The sequence below is a fragment of the Eretmochelys imbricata genome, chromosome 10, assembly GCF_965152235.1.
Source record: "Eretmochelys imbricata isolate rEreImb1 chromosome 10, rEreImb1.hap1, whole genome shotgun sequence".
NCBI classification, from domain to species: Eukaryota; Metazoa; Chordata; order Testudines; family Cheloniidae; genus Eretmochelys; species Eretmochelys imbricata.
In genome coordinates this window covers 25,548,934-25,567,729 of record NC_135581.1, presented here as the reverse complement: position 1 = coordinate 25,567,729, position 18,796 = coordinate 25,548,934, and the positions used below count along the sequence as shown (strand labels likewise).

The 18,796-nt window shown below is 40.3% G+C and overlaps 1 protein-coding gene across 1 annotated transcript in view; it reads right to left on the bottom strand.

The window, feature by feature from the left end:
• Positions 1–9,752: 9,752 nt before the first annotated feature.
• The window catches only part of USP7 (ubiquitin specific peptidase 7), a 102,272-nt gene continuing 93,228 nt past the window's right edge, over positions 9,753–18,796 (bottom strand). The window contains exons 28-31 of the mRNA XM_077829103.1: positions 17,909–18,028; positions 16,343–16,414; positions 15,899–15,989; positions 9,753–13,320 (exon numbers count right to left, since the gene is read on the bottom strand). Coding sequence (XP_077685229.1) covers positions 13,214–13,320; positions 15,899–15,989; positions 16,343–16,414; positions 17,909–18,028 — 390 coding nt within the window. The 3' untranslated portion in view covers positions 9,753–13,213. The remainder of the gene's footprint in view (positions 13,321–15,898; positions 15,990–16,342; positions 16,415–17,908; positions 18,029–18,796) is intronic.

Sequence of the window (18,796 nt, the reverse complement as noted above, 5' to 3'; positions counted from 1 at the left end):
CAATACCTTTTGGAGGATTTTTGCAATGTGTATGGAGTAGAAATGAGTCATGCCGGGAACTCTGGGAGATAGGGGTCAATTTCCCATCATTTCCTTCACCCGATAATGTCATCCGTAGCCCATAATTTTTTCCCTTTGAACCATCTCCCCCCGGCACTTGTCAGTGTCAGCCATCTCTGACTAAGGAAAGGAACCCACACAGCTCTGCGCTACTGTCATGAAAGTTGCAGAGGATGAGCACTCCTCTGGTATTTGCAAAGCCTCAGGAAGTACCGCAACACTGGGCACATGATTTCTTTCAGGACAGACTGTGAAGGGACACTGTGAAAACCAATTCAAGGCTGTTGGGGGCATTCATGGAGCAGCTCCAGGCGGTGGAGTGCCACCTCTGGGCCTGAGGAGCAAGCCCTGACTGGTGGGATTGCATCACAAAGCAGGTTAGGGACAATGATCAGTGGCTGCACAACTTCCAGATGCAAAAGGCAACATTCCTGGATCTGTGTGCTCAGCCCAGCCCTTCAGCACATGGACACCAGAATGAGAGCTGCATTGAGAGCTGAGAAGCGAGTGGCAATTGCACTGTGGAAGCTTGCAATGCTGAGTTGCTATTGGTCAGTGGGGAATCATTTTGCAGTTGGAAAATCCAGTGGAGGCTGTTGTCATGCAAGTGGGTAGGGCCATTAATCGTACCCAGCTACACAGAAGTGTGACTCCTAGCAACATCAGGACATCATGGATGGATTTTCAGCTATGGGGTTCCCAAACTGCAGTGGGGTGACAGACAGCATGCACATCCTTATTTTGGCCCCAGCCCACCTTGCCACAGATGACACCCACAGAAAGGGCTATATTTTGATGCTTATGCAAGCACTGATGGGTCACTGCTGATGGTGGGCTGGTCAGAGGTGCATGATGCTCAGACACAGGCGTGTTCAGGAAGTTTCAAGGCAGGACATTCCCCCCTAACTGGCAGATTGCCATTGGTGATGTTGAAATGCCAATAGTGATGCTTGGAGAACCAGCCTACCTCTTGCTGCCCTGGCTCACAAAGCCACACACTGGCCAGCTCTACAGCTCCAAGATAAAATTCAGCTACCAGCTCCGAAGGTATAGAATGACAATTGAATGTGCTTTTGGTACATTGAAGGGATGGTGGTGGCATTTACCCACTAGATCAGATCTCGGTGAGAAAAATATCTCAGTGGTAATAGCTCCTTGTTGGGTCCTGCACCATATTTCTGAGACAAAGTGGGAAAAGCTGCTGCTGGGGTGGTCGTGCGGAGCGGGAGCGGCTGTCTGCTGACTTTGAACAGCCAGACACAACAGCCATTAGAATTGCTCAATGTGAAGCTATGCAGCAGAGAGAGGCTTCGAAAGAGCACTTTTAACAGATAGTCATGGTAATGCGCTGTGCTGGACAGCATGGTACCTGGCCCTGAAGTTTTGTGCCGTGCTTGGTGTACATTTGTGACTATCACAGAGTCTTTCAATGAACCTGTGAATTATGCAGTGCTTACTGCACATTTATAAATATTACATATTTTGCACTCAACCTACGAGTTCTGTGGTCCTGTTCAATTCTAACTCCTGTGCGCTTTAGATAGTGCTCGGCATTCATTTATGTCATGAAGTAATAAAGATGAATTTATCTCAAAAAAATTATTGTGTAACAAAAAAGTGCAAAGAATGTGCAGAAAAAGTAAAACAGTGAAAAACAAAACAGAATATAAAATTAGAATGCTAGAAAAACGTGTCCACTTCAGCCAAACATACACCAGGCGTGGCTATCACAGCTCAGCATAGGTGAAGCTGTGGTGGTCCTCACAGTCCCCCACAGTGAAGTGGTAGGATAGGAATGCAACCCGTGATGCCACATGGAATGTTGGGAGGGAGGGATGCAGGGGACTGCTGAAATGTGATTCTCCATTGACTGCAAAGGGAGGCACGCATGTGACTGCTGGACGGGTAGGTCAACGAGAGCCTGGAGCATTTACGTTTGCAGCCTGACAAGCCCCATTATGCCAATCTACCAATCTTTTACCTGCTGGAAAACCTGGATCTCTCTCCTATCCACTCTTCCCTTCTCCAGGCTGTCTGCTATATTCACCCTCCAGGCTCTCCATTCAAGGTCCGATGAAGCACTGGTTTGCAGGATCTCATTGAACAGGTCCTCCCTAATCCACTTTTTTCTCCTCCACTGCCTTAAGGTCAGGTGTTCCCTGGATGTGGTGCAGGCACCCCTCAAAGCCACAACGGTGGCAGCTATAGACAAAACAGACAGATGCGTCATTTGAATTTATAGTGGAAAGCAAAAGATAAATTTCAGTACTCCCATCCCTTATTCCCATAAGAGTTTTAAGTAAGACAAGCTTATTGACACTTCAGCTTCTTCAGCCTCTGCACACCACCATTGTCCAGCTACAGCCATGATGAGTACAGCCTGCTGGGGTGGGGGTGGGGGGTGGGGAAAGGGAATTGTTTGGGTGAAACAAACAAAAAAAAGTTGGCCCCTATTTCCTTGGGCATGAGTACAGGGCCAGGGCACCGAGTAATGGCCCTACTTTCCAAAGGCCCTGGTGATCTGAGTGGATCTCTCACTTCTGAGGGTAATAAAGGCACAGAGATCACAGCTGCTGCTGGCACCCCGAAGCGGCCCAGGCCCAGAAGCTATCATCCCATTTACTGCAGTGGTGTCTGCCAAAGTCACAGGGGAGTGGGATGGGAAAGCGTCCTACCGCAGACACAGGAATTAAGGCAGCAAGCTGTAGAAACCTTAGGGAGAGGATTGCAGAGTATTTCCATGAAAGTTTCATTGAGATCTCTCAAGAGGATACAAGGGATATCCCTGAGTACATAAGCAAACTGCTTCACATGGCTCTCCACTAATCCTATAGGGGAAAGAAAAGCAGACACCTATCCCTAAGTTAGTTGTACCCCTAACTCTTCTTGTTTGAGTAAAACAATGAAAAGCAGATACCTATGTCCTGCTAATTTGGGGTTGGGCTGGGAGCCATCTTCACATTTATCGGAGGATGCATGCACACACTTATCCGAAGTTCCTTCCCCTGGATCAGGCTTTTCTGTACTCAGCTGGCGGGACTGGCTAGACTGTGGTTCACAGCTCAGTGCGACCCCTCCACTGCATGGCCTTCCTCCTGCTCCTCCTCGTTGTTCATAGCAAGGGTCTCTATCTTAGGGTCCATCAAGGCATCCATGGCAGTCTGTGGGATGCTGGTGACTCCACCACATATAGCATTCAGCTGTGTGTAAAAGCAGCAGGTCTGCAGCTTGGCACCAGATCGAATATTGAACTCCCTGGCCTTGCGGTATGTCTGCCACATTTCCTTCACTTTCACAGGGTACTGCTCCTCATCCCGGTCACACCCCTTCACCTGTATCCTCTGGGAAGTCTCTGTCATTGTCCACACTTCTATGACTAATCTGTAGCGGTACCTGCAGTCTCTTCTCCCCAGAGGCTCGGGAGGTCCAATACTCCATCTAATCCAGGAAGGACCTCATCTGGCCAGCATGGCTGGTGGGGCAGTTGCACACTACAATGCTTGCCAAGCTGGGCAATTAGCAAAAGGCGTCTCAAAAATATTCCCTTAAATTCTTCCATTTCATCTAGCTGAAATTCATTACTCAGACAGCACTGAGAGTATTGGAGCCCCTCATTTCTGAAGCCTGACCATTATTACCAATACTTTTATATAAGGCCATCAATTGACCCAAAGGGAAATACCCCCATTTAAATGGAATGGAGATTACACTTGCAGGGTAAGCTGCAGTATTTATCTAATCATTCAATATTATTTTGAGGAAAAAAAAAAAAGGGGGAAGATTCAAACAATGGTGCTATGATTTCTTCTCTCTTCTAAACTACTCCACACCCAGAAATTTTACATTCCAGGTGGGTAACAAAGTAAATTCTGACTCTGAAGAGACTTAAAAAAAAAAAAAAAAAAAAGCAGCTTCCGAAGGACTCCCTATTTTGTCTGGCAGTTACACCACGGGAAGGTGGTGCAGTTTACAGCTAGGAGGCTATTTATCTCTAACCAGCAACCCTGCAAACTCAACCTGAAAATTGAGCAGAGTTCTGTTCTTCTCATGCCTGGTCACTAGCGAATGACCTCGGGTCCATTTATTTATTTATAGTTTTACAAACAATGATAAAGCATGTCCATCCAGTGCAATGGCCGCTGTGAGAAATGCACTAATTATGTCCTCCATACTCCCTATGGCACTATCACTGTCCCCGAGCTGTGCCTTCAGTCGTACCTGTGGAAGCTAACCAAAGACTAATAGGTTAGCACAGATTTTATTGAGGACATGTTTCCCTATAGGATACATTTAATCTCATTAATAAATATCCGTTCACACTCAAACCTGAACTGTGTTCTTGGTCTTTCAGCTGGCTAGACTTTTATAATTGAGGGTGCAATCTTGAGAAAATGACCGCGCATGGAGGTTTAATTCTACTGCTTTTGGGAACATGCTACAAGTAGGATAGGGAAGTTCCATCAGTGAAGTTCCTGAGAGCTTGTAATTTTTTTGATGACTTAGAGCTGATCTATTTGACATCAGATTAACTAATGGTGTGTTTTAAAACTGTTTCAGTAAAATGGGTGTAGGTTTGCGCATACAGATAAGAACAGCTATAAGACCAAAAGGTCCATCTAGCCGACAGTGGCAAATACCAGATGCCCCCGAGGGAATGAACAGAACAGGTAATCATCAAGTGATCCATCCCCCGTCACTCATTCCCAGCTTCTGCCAAACAGAGGCTAGGGACCCCATCCTGGCTATTAACCATTGATGGACCTATCCTCCATGAATTTATCTAGTTCTTTTTTGAACCATTATAGGTTTGATTTGTTTAGCTTACTACTTAAAAAACCCCCAATACTCTATTCTTCCACCAAAAGAAGATTGTCTATGTACAAACTTAAACCAGTTTAACTAAAATCTTAAAAAACGTACCTTCAGTTAAACCTGTGCCAGTTTGTAGGTATATAAGGCTTATTTATATTATAACAGTCCTAGGGACCCAAATTGAGATCAGGTGCTGTACAAACTGAGTAAAACAATTCAGTATCCCCAAGATCCTACAATGTTTAAGGTCTTAAAGCCAATCCCCTCCTGAATAAAATAAAATAAAATAAATAAAATAAAGTAAAATGAGCAGACAGGTGACAGAATTCTAGTCTTTTGCCGCAAGGTAGAGGAAAAATCTAAGTTTCTATCATTTTTAGCACAGTAGAAATGACTTCAGAGGAAGCGCCATGAGATTCTATTTCATCTGTCATTGTGCAGGCCTTTGAGTTTCGAGATCCTAGGTCTAAAGGTGAAAGGGGATCTTCAAGACCAGATTAGCTAAGTTAAAAGCATGAGACACTCTATTAAAGTTCCTGAATCATGATTTCTGGGACCACTCTGGCAATACAAGCAGGCAGGGTAGCCTCTTTCCCATTGGACCTTCCTCAGGACTTCAAGGAATGAGGGGAAATGTGACAAAAAGGCCTGGTTACTTAGCCCCTTGTGCTATAGAACTTAACGGCTCGAAGAGAGGATTCTTTTTTGGCATGATCAACATCAAAGGTAGCGGTAGTGTTAAAGCACCTGGAAACAAAATACCCACTCTACCTGGCTGAACTATCTTCATATCCTATAGTCCTCTCTGCTCATGTAGATAAACTATAATCAAAAACTGAAAAAAAGTCTGTTCTTATTAGAACTAAATTATTATTGTGATTTGAGAACTAAAGGAGCCCTGAGCAGTTCAGGCTAGTTATCCACCTCTCTTACCCTCGTCCTAGATCATCTGTCATGATCCAAGTGAATATTCTATCACGTCAGGGAAGTGTCTCATGATAAAACTTCTCTCTCCTCCCCCTTTCTTTTGTAGACTTAATGGGAGATAAAATACCAGAATCAGTCAAAATTAAGTTCTTCAGAGCTAGACTGTTTGCTTCAAACTTCTTGAGCTGCTGAGCATGACATCAGGGAATGCAAGTGAACACAAGCTCATTTAACTAGGTGGTTCTATGTAAATAGAACTTAAGGACTCTTACCACATCTAACTTGTGCCAAAGCACAGGATTTAGGAGATGGGCAAAAACTCGGTAGGGCAATTTCCAAGTGATAGATGACTTGAACACCAGGCACTGAATCCTCATGGAAGATCTGAAACGGTTTCTCTTAACAGGTGAGAGTAGCTCTTTCTCCCAACTTATATGTGGAAATAATCATGCTGAGAACGGCAACAGCAGCCAGGGATGGACAGGACCTGAGGGGGACCATGAGGTAGAGCTTTGATTTGAGGAGAGCTATATCCAAATATGTTTGATAGGTGGGAGGGGAGGGTCCCCCCCACCCCAATTCCACTTTCCTGCAAACTGCTGAGTTTAAAAACTTTTCTATGAAGGGTGATAGCTGACAACCCACAATTCAGCTGTGCTTGAAGAGCTCTGAGATCTAAGGGATTGGGGATGTTGTGGGTGAAAAGTTTCTGTCCACAGCAGTAAGTTGCCTATACATTACTAGAGACTGGAAGAGACTAGATTGCTACAGGACATTAAGGGTATGCCTACACTGCAGCTGGGAGAAGCCTCCCAGTCTGGGCAGACAGACATGTTATCTCAGCTTGTGCTAACATGCTAAAATACCTGTGGGGATGTTGCGAAACTGGCAGAGGCTAAGGCTAGTCACCAAAGCTCAAGTCCACCTGACACACTGGGTCCAAGCTCTCTCCATCAGTGCTGCAACATTCACACAGCTATTTTTAGCATGCTAGCTTGAGCCTCTCTAGCACAACTCTCTACCCAGGCTGGGAGGCTTGCTTCCAGCTGCAGTGTAGGCATACCCTTAAGGGCTTAATTACTAATTAATCAGATAGCCCCATAGCCACTAGAGCCTGTGGCTCAGACTCTATCCAGGCTGCTAGAGAAAGATCTAGACTGGATTGGAGAAGAGATTCAGAAGGGCAATTTGTGGCTATGGGAAGAAGAGTGGAGTACCAACTTTTCTGAGAGTCCTGGGAAGAGATGGAATGGTTGTGTGTGCACGGAATATATTTTTCAGGGTCCCTGCTCATCCTCTGGAAAAGAAGCTCTACAGAGAGAAAAACGTGGGTTGAAGTGAAAAGTCCAAGAGCACCTTGTAAGCACAAGCAATCCTTCTTGCTACAGAACTGCAAGGCAGATTTTTGTGAATAGATATACATCAGCTTGTATATAAGACAAAAAAGCGAGCTGCAGGAGAAATACAATTAACTGCTTTTTTCTTCCTCCTTGAATTTCTGGGCCAAAGTCACCTTTTCAGTCATAATTGCTTTGGAAGCATAAGATGAGTTTCTAGCATCAGTAGGAGTTCTCATAACACCTGAGACTTGTATCCATCTTCCTGTGACTACGCTGTTTCGATCACAAAATGTTTCAGGGGAAAGGAAATAGGAAGCTGCTGAGGCCAGTTTTAGGTAAAGATACCCAGTCTAAAAAGCTTGATTTAAGCCAACTACATCTTATGACCATCTTTAGGTGCATCTCTGCTAGAATGTGCTCATTTTCCAGCAGTTGCACTTGTGCTAGCAATGGAACAACTGTTAATGCAGACAGGGCTCAGTGGCTTTTACCACCATGTCATGCAAAGATGCTCAGAGCAGCTGGTAAAAATGCTTAAGCCCTGTCTACACTAGTGTTTATGCTATTGATAGAATGTAGGTACAGCATTTTCTATTGCAGACAACGCCTTTAAAAATGCAGTGTATTTAAGTTTGGGATGCTCAGATGCTAGGTCATGGTCAGAATACTCTTATGGGCTGGAGACTGTTTTTCTTATCTCCCCGTCCATTGGAAGAATGATCTAGGTGGAACAGGGTGGTACCCAGACCTTCAAATTTTGCCCATAGGAAATAAAATACCAACAAGAGTCTATTTTTAGAAATGGATGCATCAGATTGAAACAGGTGCACTTACCCCTCTGCAGAGATGAGTGAGAGGGAAGTGTTATAGCTATCCAGCCACAGAAGATCCAGTGTACAGAGAATTTGGCCCCAAGGGAAATAGTCACCACAATGTTGATTATATCACCATGGAACTGCAGGATGGATGACTGTTCTTCCCTTCCTCTTGTTTCTATGGTATCATTTTGCCTGAAAATCACCTTAAATCCTGAACTGAAAAATTTGCTTTGCAGAAGAAAAACACAGACCCTCCCTTTGCTTAATAGGTAAGCTAGAATGAGGGTGCTTCTAAACAGCCCGATTTGTTTACTTGTGACAGAGCAAGTGGCAGAGCAGTCCAGCTGCCTGAATTGAAGTCATGGGGTTGTACAGAAATACTTTCACGACTAGGTAACATTAAAAGGCACTTATTGAATATGATCTTATGAGCTCAACAGGAATTGAAGTGTACTGAAAAACTTGCAGCTGTGAGCTCATTTTCTGCAGATGGACTATCCTAAAATTTTACTTCTGGGCTGAGAACAAAGCATGAGAAATTTCAGATCCCAAGGCGGTGGTGATGTTTTCCATCTTTTTTGGGGGGCAAAAGTTTAGGCACTGCAAAATAGCAGGCAAGTGCTCACAACCTCAATTTAGATAAAACATTGAAAATGGCATTTAAAACATTTTTACTTCTATTCATTGAGCTGGCACTGCTTAATCTTTGTCTCTGTTGCATGGGTTCTTCAGAATTACACAGATCACACTGTAGCCAGAGCAGTTTCTTATGGAACCAGCAGTCAAATGAATGGGAAGTTCAGACATGCCAGCTGTTTTCAGCAGCACTGCACAAGCTTTGTGCAATATATTCTATGTAAGTCACCTGGTAGGTCATACACATTTAGAGTGCGGCACTCATTCTGTTTTCATTTTGAGACCATCTTTGAAGTCTCACTCATGAAAAGGATTTTACAGTATCTTTCACTAAGACATTTAAAATAGGATTCTTAATTGGTCTCCTTTACAAAATCCTGTTGTGAAATAGGAAACAGTTTTTGCTTTCAAAAGGTTATAGTTCAGTTTCGAAGTTACTCTCTTTCCTAGCAGGAAGCTCTGTAAAATGGGGAGAAAAACAAGAAGTTTCTCACATCTGATTTTAGACTTATAATAGCCATTTTCCAGAGCTAGTTGGAACATTTGCACCAAAGTGAAACTTGGCTGAAATACGATGATGCAAAGCAGACGCATTTCATGGAGATTTATCTATTTAGACAAACTTTTTATTGGGAAGTTTTTTTGACAAAGAGATTCACGCTATAGCCTGACGGTTAGGGCACTGGGATGTGGGAGATGCAAGTTCAAGTCCCTTGCATTGGGCATAGAAAGGATCTGGGACTCCTATGCCAGGCCAGTGCTCTGACCTCCAGAACAGACATACACACTCCTCCTTCCAAATCACAGAGCTAGTTTCCACCCAAAATATGAATGTTGACAAGTCCCTGTTTGAGAACGTTTGAAAGGCTTTGGTTTTGTTCCCATGTGGAAAAAAAATATATTTCAAAACCTCAAAAGTTGCTGTGAAAAGGAATTGTCTGTCCTCTGGCCAGCACTACCTTTTGTATCATGAAGACCATTTTTGATAGAAAAACACTTCAAGAAATGCTTAGACTTTCCAAGGGATTGTGATGCATTCTGAAAAATCCAAGTCTACAATCAAGACCAAGTTGTCTTGACTTCTGAGCAGTTCAGTAGCTTTTGATTCAAGGTCATTAAATTTCTAATAGAAAAGCAAATGAGTGGACACAGACACAGGTTCAGTGTTATCCTAGTTATTTTATTTACAATATGTACAGTTCCTACAGAATATGGTTTCTACCAGGATACTAGATAGCAAAAACACAGCACAGCTTAGATCTACATACTGACAACCACAGCCAGCACGAAACCCAGAGGACACACTGACTAGTCCAAGCCTCAGGTCTGAGACACTTAAAGACTCTCTGGAACTACAGGTTCACAGCCCAGTAGCGTCAACTCAGAAGGGTGAAGGGCTGAGGTAGATATAGTATGCTGAGTTCCATGTAGTTTACTATGCATGTGTGTCAACACAAACCCTGCCTGATTTGTACCAGTAGGGGGTTTGGCTGGTGGGGCCGGCCAAACCCCTCCTCACCACTGTTAAGTGTGCTCACTGCTTGCCACACCAAACTCCAGATGTGATGCTATCAGTGGTGCTGTATGTATAGAACTGGTAAAGCACTTTGCGATCCTTTGGAATGAAAAGCACTATATAAATATCAGTAACATTTTTTTCTATTTTTATAGAAGGAATTTAGGTTACCCATTGTAATAAATATGTGATCCTGCATAACAGTGCTTGACTTATTTTCTTGTTTTACCACTGTAATTTAATGCAGTCTGTGTCTACTACTCATCTATGATCCAAAATACAAACTCAAAATTGAAATCATCCTTATTTTGAAGATTAAAGAATTGTAAATTCTTAAAAAGAATTAAACAAGGAGAATGCATCTGAGATAATACCCTACCATACTCTGCTCTTCATAGTGTTAGGTATTTCAAACATTCACTCCTTCAACAAAGTCTCTAAACCTTTCCCTCCTCAAATAGCAAGTTACTGTGCTCCAAATCTTCTCAGAAAACCTCAATGACAGAAAAAGTTGGAAGGAACAAAATGCTTTACATATGTGGGGCCCTTTCAAAACTGGTGCACTAGTGCTACCAATAAGTACATGACAGTGAAGCAAGTAAAACTACAGATCTGACATTAAAAGGCACCCAAGAACTTACTAGTACAAAAGTGAAATGGATGTTCTCTTCTGAAGTATAAAAAGCAGTTATGATTACTTGAGATATCTTCTAAAACAGGCCACAGTCCGTGTTACTACTTTGTGTGACTCTGAAGGCTCAATGATTTTCAAGAGCAAGGTGGATTCTATACTAGGCTATCCTAACATTTACATCCAAGAAATGTAGAGCGCGCCCATTACTTCTGGATGGCACAACTAAAGAACATCTAAAGTACAATCTGAGCTTTCTGTAAGCACCAGTTTGCCCTGGATTATAGCACAACCCTCACCAGTTAACACACACATGAAGCAAAGGAAATCTTTACTTCCTCAAGGCATGCTATTTAAACCACTTTTATCCACCTGAAATGGATAAAATGGAGGACAAAACTAATATAAACTTGGGTTTACCTTGATTGGAAATAAACATAATTAAAAGCAACACAACATACAATTACAAAAACAAAACAAAAAAATCTCCCACTACACGGATAGTTAAAACCAGAAGCAGGAAATTAAATTCATTTTAAAACTGAAATGGGGGGGCACTACAGATTTAGTTAAAAAACAAAACACTCCTGCTGTTTTTGACAACAACCATATTCAATTTCAGAAAAAATTATAAAGGCCATCACGTATATAACCCCTATTAAATGTTTATTGACAGGTCTAATGAAAGTAAGCTTCTAAGAATGTTTTTGATTATGAATACAAGGAACACATTACAGCAATAATCTATAAATCTATTGAGAGCTTACCTTTAGAGACTCCAGATTTTACTTTACACCATTTATAATATTAGATTTGAGATTCTGGACAACAAAAGTTTTGTACAAGGCAGGCAGAGTCAAGTCTACTACAAAGACTCTACTACAGCTTTACAAACAAACTAGTAAAATAATTTTTCATTCATCTTATTTGTACATGGTTCCCTCCTGGAAAACCTTTTATTTCCTAAGCTCGAATGTGACTAGTTAGAGGCAAAACACCAACAAAAGAAACAGAATCAAAAAAATTCACAAAACAAAACAATCCCTCCCAGACCGCTCCGAAACCCAAAAACCAACCAAATCCAGGGATATACATTGGCAATACTGGGAAAAAAAAATACATCTCAGTAAAACCTTATTATAAATGAAAACTGTACTTCCAGGGAGAGTAGAAATCTTCTTCAACCTCCACGTCATCACTCATCGAAGTAAAATTTTATAGAAAATTTTATTCAACATACAACATTTTCCAGCAAAAAAGGCAATATACAGGAAGAGTTGTTGTACACTGCGGCTACAGAAACAAAATAAAGTACTGGAAAAGAATGTAAAATTAAAAGTGTGAATTGCTGATTCTATTTGTACTGCACTCAAAACTAGACACTCAGCTGGCATTAGCTCCAAAATAAAAGGAAGCAGTCTGGGGACTGAAATAAAACTACACACAATGAATATCAACATCAGTGAAATTCACTTGCAGACTCACCCAACAAAATTAACCTCCAAGTGTTAAATTGTACATGTTCATTAAATATACAATTTATTTTTGTTTTTTGGTTTTTTTTTGTTTTGTTTTTTGCTTTTATTTATTTTTTTACAAAGTCAACAGCTTACTAAAACACTAGTGAGCATGCCCTCTGTGCTGAAAGGCTATTTCTTGTGTTTTTTCCCATCTCTTCCCATGTTAACTAAATTAATTATATTTATAATCCTGCTTTTGCCAACTTTGAGTGTCATTCTATTTGTCAAAAGGCAGCATAGTAATTCTCAATGGTATTCGTCAATGTTTTTAAATTGAATAAAAATGCCCAAATATCTTTTAGGACCCAGAGCATCCACTTGGCAAAATGGGATGCAAGTAGTGACTGAACAACATAGGAACTAGTTTATTAAAAAAGGATCCTATGAAGCTGGAGGAGACAAAAATCCCAAATAAGTGCCAACAATGTACACAATGAAGTAGAGATTGCTATTTATTGATGATGTGAGGTTTTTTGCATTTACAAATGCACAAAAATGTCATTTAAAGTATAACTGAAGGAAATAAATCTGATGTGAGTCTAAACATAAGACTTACTAGCTGCAGTGATGGGGAATACCACACCAGGAAGGGCAGCCAGACAGCTTATGCCATCTATAAACGTACTACAGACAAATATTTTGCCAATGTCAACTGTTCTACTAACTCTTCCCTCATTATGCTGACAATTGCCTTGCATTACGTTTACCATAAAATAACTCTCATTGGCATCCAAGCTTTATAAAAACACCTTCATTTTGCTCAAAAAGGGCAGTCAATAGATACAGAGAAGCCAAACTGAACAGCCTCAACAAAATAAAATTAACATCAGCAGCAAATCCTCTTGCTGAAGACTTCAGATATAGTGCACGTGTACCAAAGTTCTACTGTTGTTAAAAAGGTGCACACACACACTGACATTTGTCCCTTGCCTTGAACAAACTGGTTGGGTAAGTCAGTTATGGATTTTAATAGCTTTTTCAAGGTAAGTGTAGCGACTTCTCTTTGGGGCTTTATTGAAATGGTCAAGCCCTAGCCATGGCCTTGGATGAGACATGTTGCCTAGAAGAGGAAAAAAAAACCAAATAAGCTTTTAAGACACAGTAGGAACCTTACATTTGCACAAAATATTTGCATGCCTTACACGGAACAGCCTGACTCTTACAGTACTGAAGCACTCCAGAAGTCTGTAGAATGTTTTCATAGCAACCACTGCATTTCCACTAATACCCTAAACTGTGTCCTTGGATCTACTGGATACATACACACTACTTAGCTGTTGTTACCACAGTTTTACAGACAATATGCTAAAAGTGAATAATTGCTGTACTACTTTATGCCCAAAGACATGAGTCTGAATGCATCAGCTTTCATAGTTCTCTGAATAAAAGAAAAGTTGAGCCTTTTCTGAAGAGGAAAATACCATTTAGAAATACCAAGTATTGGAGGCTGTACTTTATTACTACCACATTTTAGGTCACTCTTGCCATGTGATTTACTTGGGGCTTGTCTACATGACTGCTAACTTACATTGCTCAGGGATATGAAAAAGCCACCTGCCAAGTAACGCAAGTTACATCGACTTAGAGCAGTGTTCGTACCGTGCTATATAAGCTCTCCCGTTGATGTAGTGCATCTTTACCAGACACGCTGCAGTGGTGCTGATGTAGCACAGTAGTGAAGACAAGCCCTTAGACTTAATAGCATTAAAATACACTCATGTTAATTAACTCTAGTTGGAGTTTTTGAAGAAATCATGCAATTGAGCCCCTGATTTTAGTCATCCAAAAAAGTTTACAAACATTTTGAAAGCATTAAAAATACAGGAATTTTGTCAGCTGTCCAATTCAATATTTTGTGTTGCCAATAGTTAGTTTTCATTATGCACTGTAATATCTTTAGAATGCTGTCTATATATTTCTTACAAACGGAAGAGAGCTCCCTTTAAGGTGTCCAAAATGCATCAAATGTTCTTTGGAGTGAAATGAAGACGACAGTAGCTTAAAAACCCTATAGCAACAAGGATCTGACACTGGATTCAAATCAGCCAACTGTGATGACTGAAGTGTGAAATACTTGACCTTTTTCCTCTAGAAGGTTTGTGTGCTCGCACTTCGGATACATTTTCCCCATTGAAAAAGTAAATTCTTTTTCATCTTGGCATAATGGACAGTGCATTAGAAAAACATATGTAATCAATGCCTTTTAAAGAGATACCATCGCACACCATAACACTACTCACCACTGATTAATGACAGGAAACTAGTATTCTTTTTTAGGTCTTGTCTAGAGTAGGATTTAAAGGCGTGGTATAAGAATGCTAGCTAACATGTTTTAAAAGCCTACTTAATCGCTGTGCCTTGTCTACACATGTGCAAAACTGGTCCGATTAAAGTCTAGGACACAGGTTTAACATGACCTGTTTAGCATGTGTAAAAGTCTACACACTGGCTACATCTTAGGCCAGATCTACACTATAAACTTACATTGGTTTAACTACATCGATCAGGGGTGTTAAAAATTCACATCCTTCAGTAATGCAAGTACACCGATCTAACCCTGGTGTAGAAAGCGCTATGTCAATGGGAGGGCTTCCCCCGTCATCACAGCTGCCACCTCTTGTGGCAGTGGATTAACTATGCCAACAGGAGAAGCTCTCTCGCTGTGCAGTAGCATCTTCACTGAGAGAGAAGAGACGGTCCCTAAAAATGGGTAGCAAGGCCAGGGAACACATTCATTGATTCACCACAACTTACAATGGAGCTTCAATTGTAAATTCAAAGCTACCCTTTCCTAGTGGGACCCCTAAGAGAAGGCTGTGGTACAAACACGGCTTGCTTTCCCCTGGGTAAAAAGCCCACAGAGTGTATTGGCTGTGCTTCTCTCTGCAAACATGGTGAATGGAGCTCTAAGCATTAGTCAAGTAAAGAACACGGCAAACAGGGTACACAGACAAATACAGATTAGGTTACATTTCAGCACAGTACTCATCTCTTAAAGTATATCTATACAACATCCCTAGTTAACGTTCTGTTCCTGTTTGATTCCACCTTCACTGAACCCTTATTATGGTCTCTCTTTACAACAAATGGGTGAGAAGAATTTGAGTTCAACCACCTTTGGGGGAGTCTTAAAATTAAGAAGCTGATAAGAATGGAGCTTTGTACTATATAGCAATACTACATATGTATGTTATTCCAATAAAAATGAGGAAATCGAATATTTATATGAACTAGAGTAAGATGCGCAATATAGCAAAGCTTTTAGCTTACATTGCAGGTTTCTTCTCTTGTACAATATGTTGTGTGTGTGCATGTGTGTGTTCACCAGTACTCAGCCACTTAGGCGCACATGCTTTATTTGACTCATGGGGGAACAAATGGTTCTGTAAGTGTGAAAGTACACATTTTTGCATTCTTAATGTATATTCTCCCATGCTAACTAATCTACACACAACACAGTGTACGTATACATTTTATATTTATATACAGATACATGAGTGAACTACATAAAGCATATTCAGTGTGTGGACACTAATGTACCTTTTTATTTCCTGAGTCAGGGATGACTGCATAACTAACAAATAGCAGAGCAACTGCTGCAATTTAAAACAATAGTGTCAAATTAACCAGCTACTCACCAGGTTGGGGCTCAAAATCTTTCAAGTTCACTTCATACTCATCTTCATTTAGGTATTGGTGTCGACCCATCATTACAATGGCAAACTTAAACTTCAAAAGGAACAAACTGTTAAGAGTCTGGATGGAAATAAAACTCTACAGTCTTTTCAGCTACCTATATTTGGTATAGTAATGCAGAAAGAGTATTAATCTGAAGTGGCACATATTGCAAACAAAGGAAGGGGAAACCCTATGAAATATTATTTCCAACGTTCCCACATGGCACCTTCTTCCCATCCCATATCCCATAATCTGATGAAAACGCAATAGTATTTGATCTAAACTGAGTCTCTTATGGTAAAACAGCTGCTCTATAATCCTTAAGTACACTGTATTAGAGCTTTTTTAATTTTGAACTCAGGATCAATAAATTGAAATATGAACTCTCCCCAACATGATGTTACCTTTTCAAATTCTTTTTCTTGGATGTCCAGCATTGTTTGAATCCGCTTCATCACCTCTCTGAAGTGTTCACCCTAATAATTTTTTAACAGTAGATATCAAAAATATCATTTAAATCATCATTATAAAGAGAAATTTGTTTAGTGACTGTTGTGATTTTCCTGCCAAATCCTGCACTGCAGTACAATTACATAAATTATCCAGTTATTTTCAGAAACTATTACAGAAATTTCAGTACCACCTACTATGACATGGTAGTAAGTGAAATCTACATTTTCAATTCACACTGGGTCATCATTGGCTTGCATGCAAATTGTTCCTAATTTGATCGATGTGTTTGCACAACTAAGGCCAAGATACAAAGTAAGAAGTATTGCAACCAGAAGAAAAACAGTGTTATAAAAAAATAGAAATATCTTCTCTAGCACTTTGTCATTTTAAATTCCTATAACCTGTGAATTTTTCCTCTCAGCTAGCATTATCTTTGAAATTAAGTAACTCTGCCTTGTATTATTTTATAAACCCACAAAAGATGACGTACTGGAAAACACAAAAAAGAAAAGGATCAATCAAAAGTCAGCCATCAAGAACAGGAACAACACAAAACAAAACAGCCTCCCTTATAAATAGTACTAAAGGTTTATTTGGCACTGATCACAAATATGAATACACACAACTAGTCTCTCTGAATTCTGTGACAATACACACATTTCTGGGTCCAAGAATCTTACAGAATTAGATAATATTTATATGAACTGGCAGATGAGAAGAACAACAGAAAAAGATGCTAACTTTCAAAATTCTAACCCAATTGTTTTCAATCTTGCAGGGTTCATTGTCCTTGAAGATAAAGTGTATGCTAAGTGTTAAAAACAAGCCCTTTGACGTAAGAGCTATGAAGGTATGTTGGAATGAGGCTTGTAGAAAGTTAAAAGTATTCATTTTTCACAGCCATCACTAAAAAAAGAGAGCCAATTTTCTTCATATTAGCCACAAAATTAACCTTTTGGCAAACACTAATCATGAGAAATTTTAAGCCACAAGGAATATTTTAATTACAATTGTGCCTCGAAGTCCCAACTGATATCAGGGTCTCAATATGTTTGGCACTGTACACACATACAGAAATACAGTCACCACCTCAGAGATACTGCAATCTAAACAGAGGTGTGGCAATATTATAAATATTGTATATTAAATTTAAATATACGATATTAAAATAACCACACGCAAGAGAGGAAGTTTCTCAATTTTTACAGATGGGGAACTGAGGCACATAGATATTAAATGACCTGACCAGGGTCACACAGGGAGTCTGTGGAAAACGCAGAAACTGCTGAATCCCAGTTCATTGACTTAGTCACAAGATCACCATTCTGCTTGAATTTTCTTCCGTAAGTCAGAACGGATGGAAAACAAATGTCAGAATAGAATAGTTCTGAGAAGCATTTCTATAGAGGTGATGCTCTAATACATACATTGACACCTATCACACATTTGTTTGTATAGGAAATTAAAGAAATGTTATCTAAATACCACCACAGGGGAACAACAGAAATATGCTGTACCTGGTGTATCCTCAGCAAGAATGGAATTCCAAATGTCCCAAAAACCTCTTTGTGGAAATGTGCTACTGTGATTAGCATCTCATTTTCCTTATCTATATCTACCTGGTCCAGAGGGATTTCCTATATTAAGATATAAAAATGGTGATCATGATAAGTTAAAACTGCCACAATAAACATCAACTTGAAATATCAGAAAGCAAAACTGACTAATGGTCTTTACATAAGTAACAATTTGACCAACAACATACTTAAATGGAGTTTTCCATTTGACAAAACATCATTTAGAAAAGTCTTCTCTGTCGGGGTGTGGAGGGTGAGGGGAGAACTTCCCACCCCAGAGAGGCTTTCCATACCCCATACAATTCCTTCTATGGCTTATCTGGCAGGGACCTAGAATTGTAGGGCCTCTGTAGCAAGATACTTCACATTTAGCTTGAAGTTCTGTAAGAGGTCAAATGTTGTCTTTTCTTTTTACCATTCCTTCTGAAAATAGCTTTTGTTTGATGTGATATGGAAGTGGCCCTATTTCTAATGGACTTCTGTTATTTGCCATTTTTCTTTAACTGACAGCAGAAGCTGGGAGTCCTCAGGAGCATTGATTTACTCATGAACTGCTCATGATTTGCTGCCAGAGTAATAACACAGTGCTCTCTTTCCTGCTTCATTGCAATACAAATTTGCATTGACAGCTTAATTTCATTTTCTACTTATGAGTTCTGATGTAAGTGAAGTTCTGAATGCTTAAATTATTTAAAGTAACAAAAAAAAAAAAGGATTAGCGGCATTTAATGCAAATCTTGAGAAAAGTCACACCCAACCTATCTAATTTGACTTAAAAATCTAACCTTAATTAAGAAGGAAAGGAATAAAGTATGCAGGCACAAACAG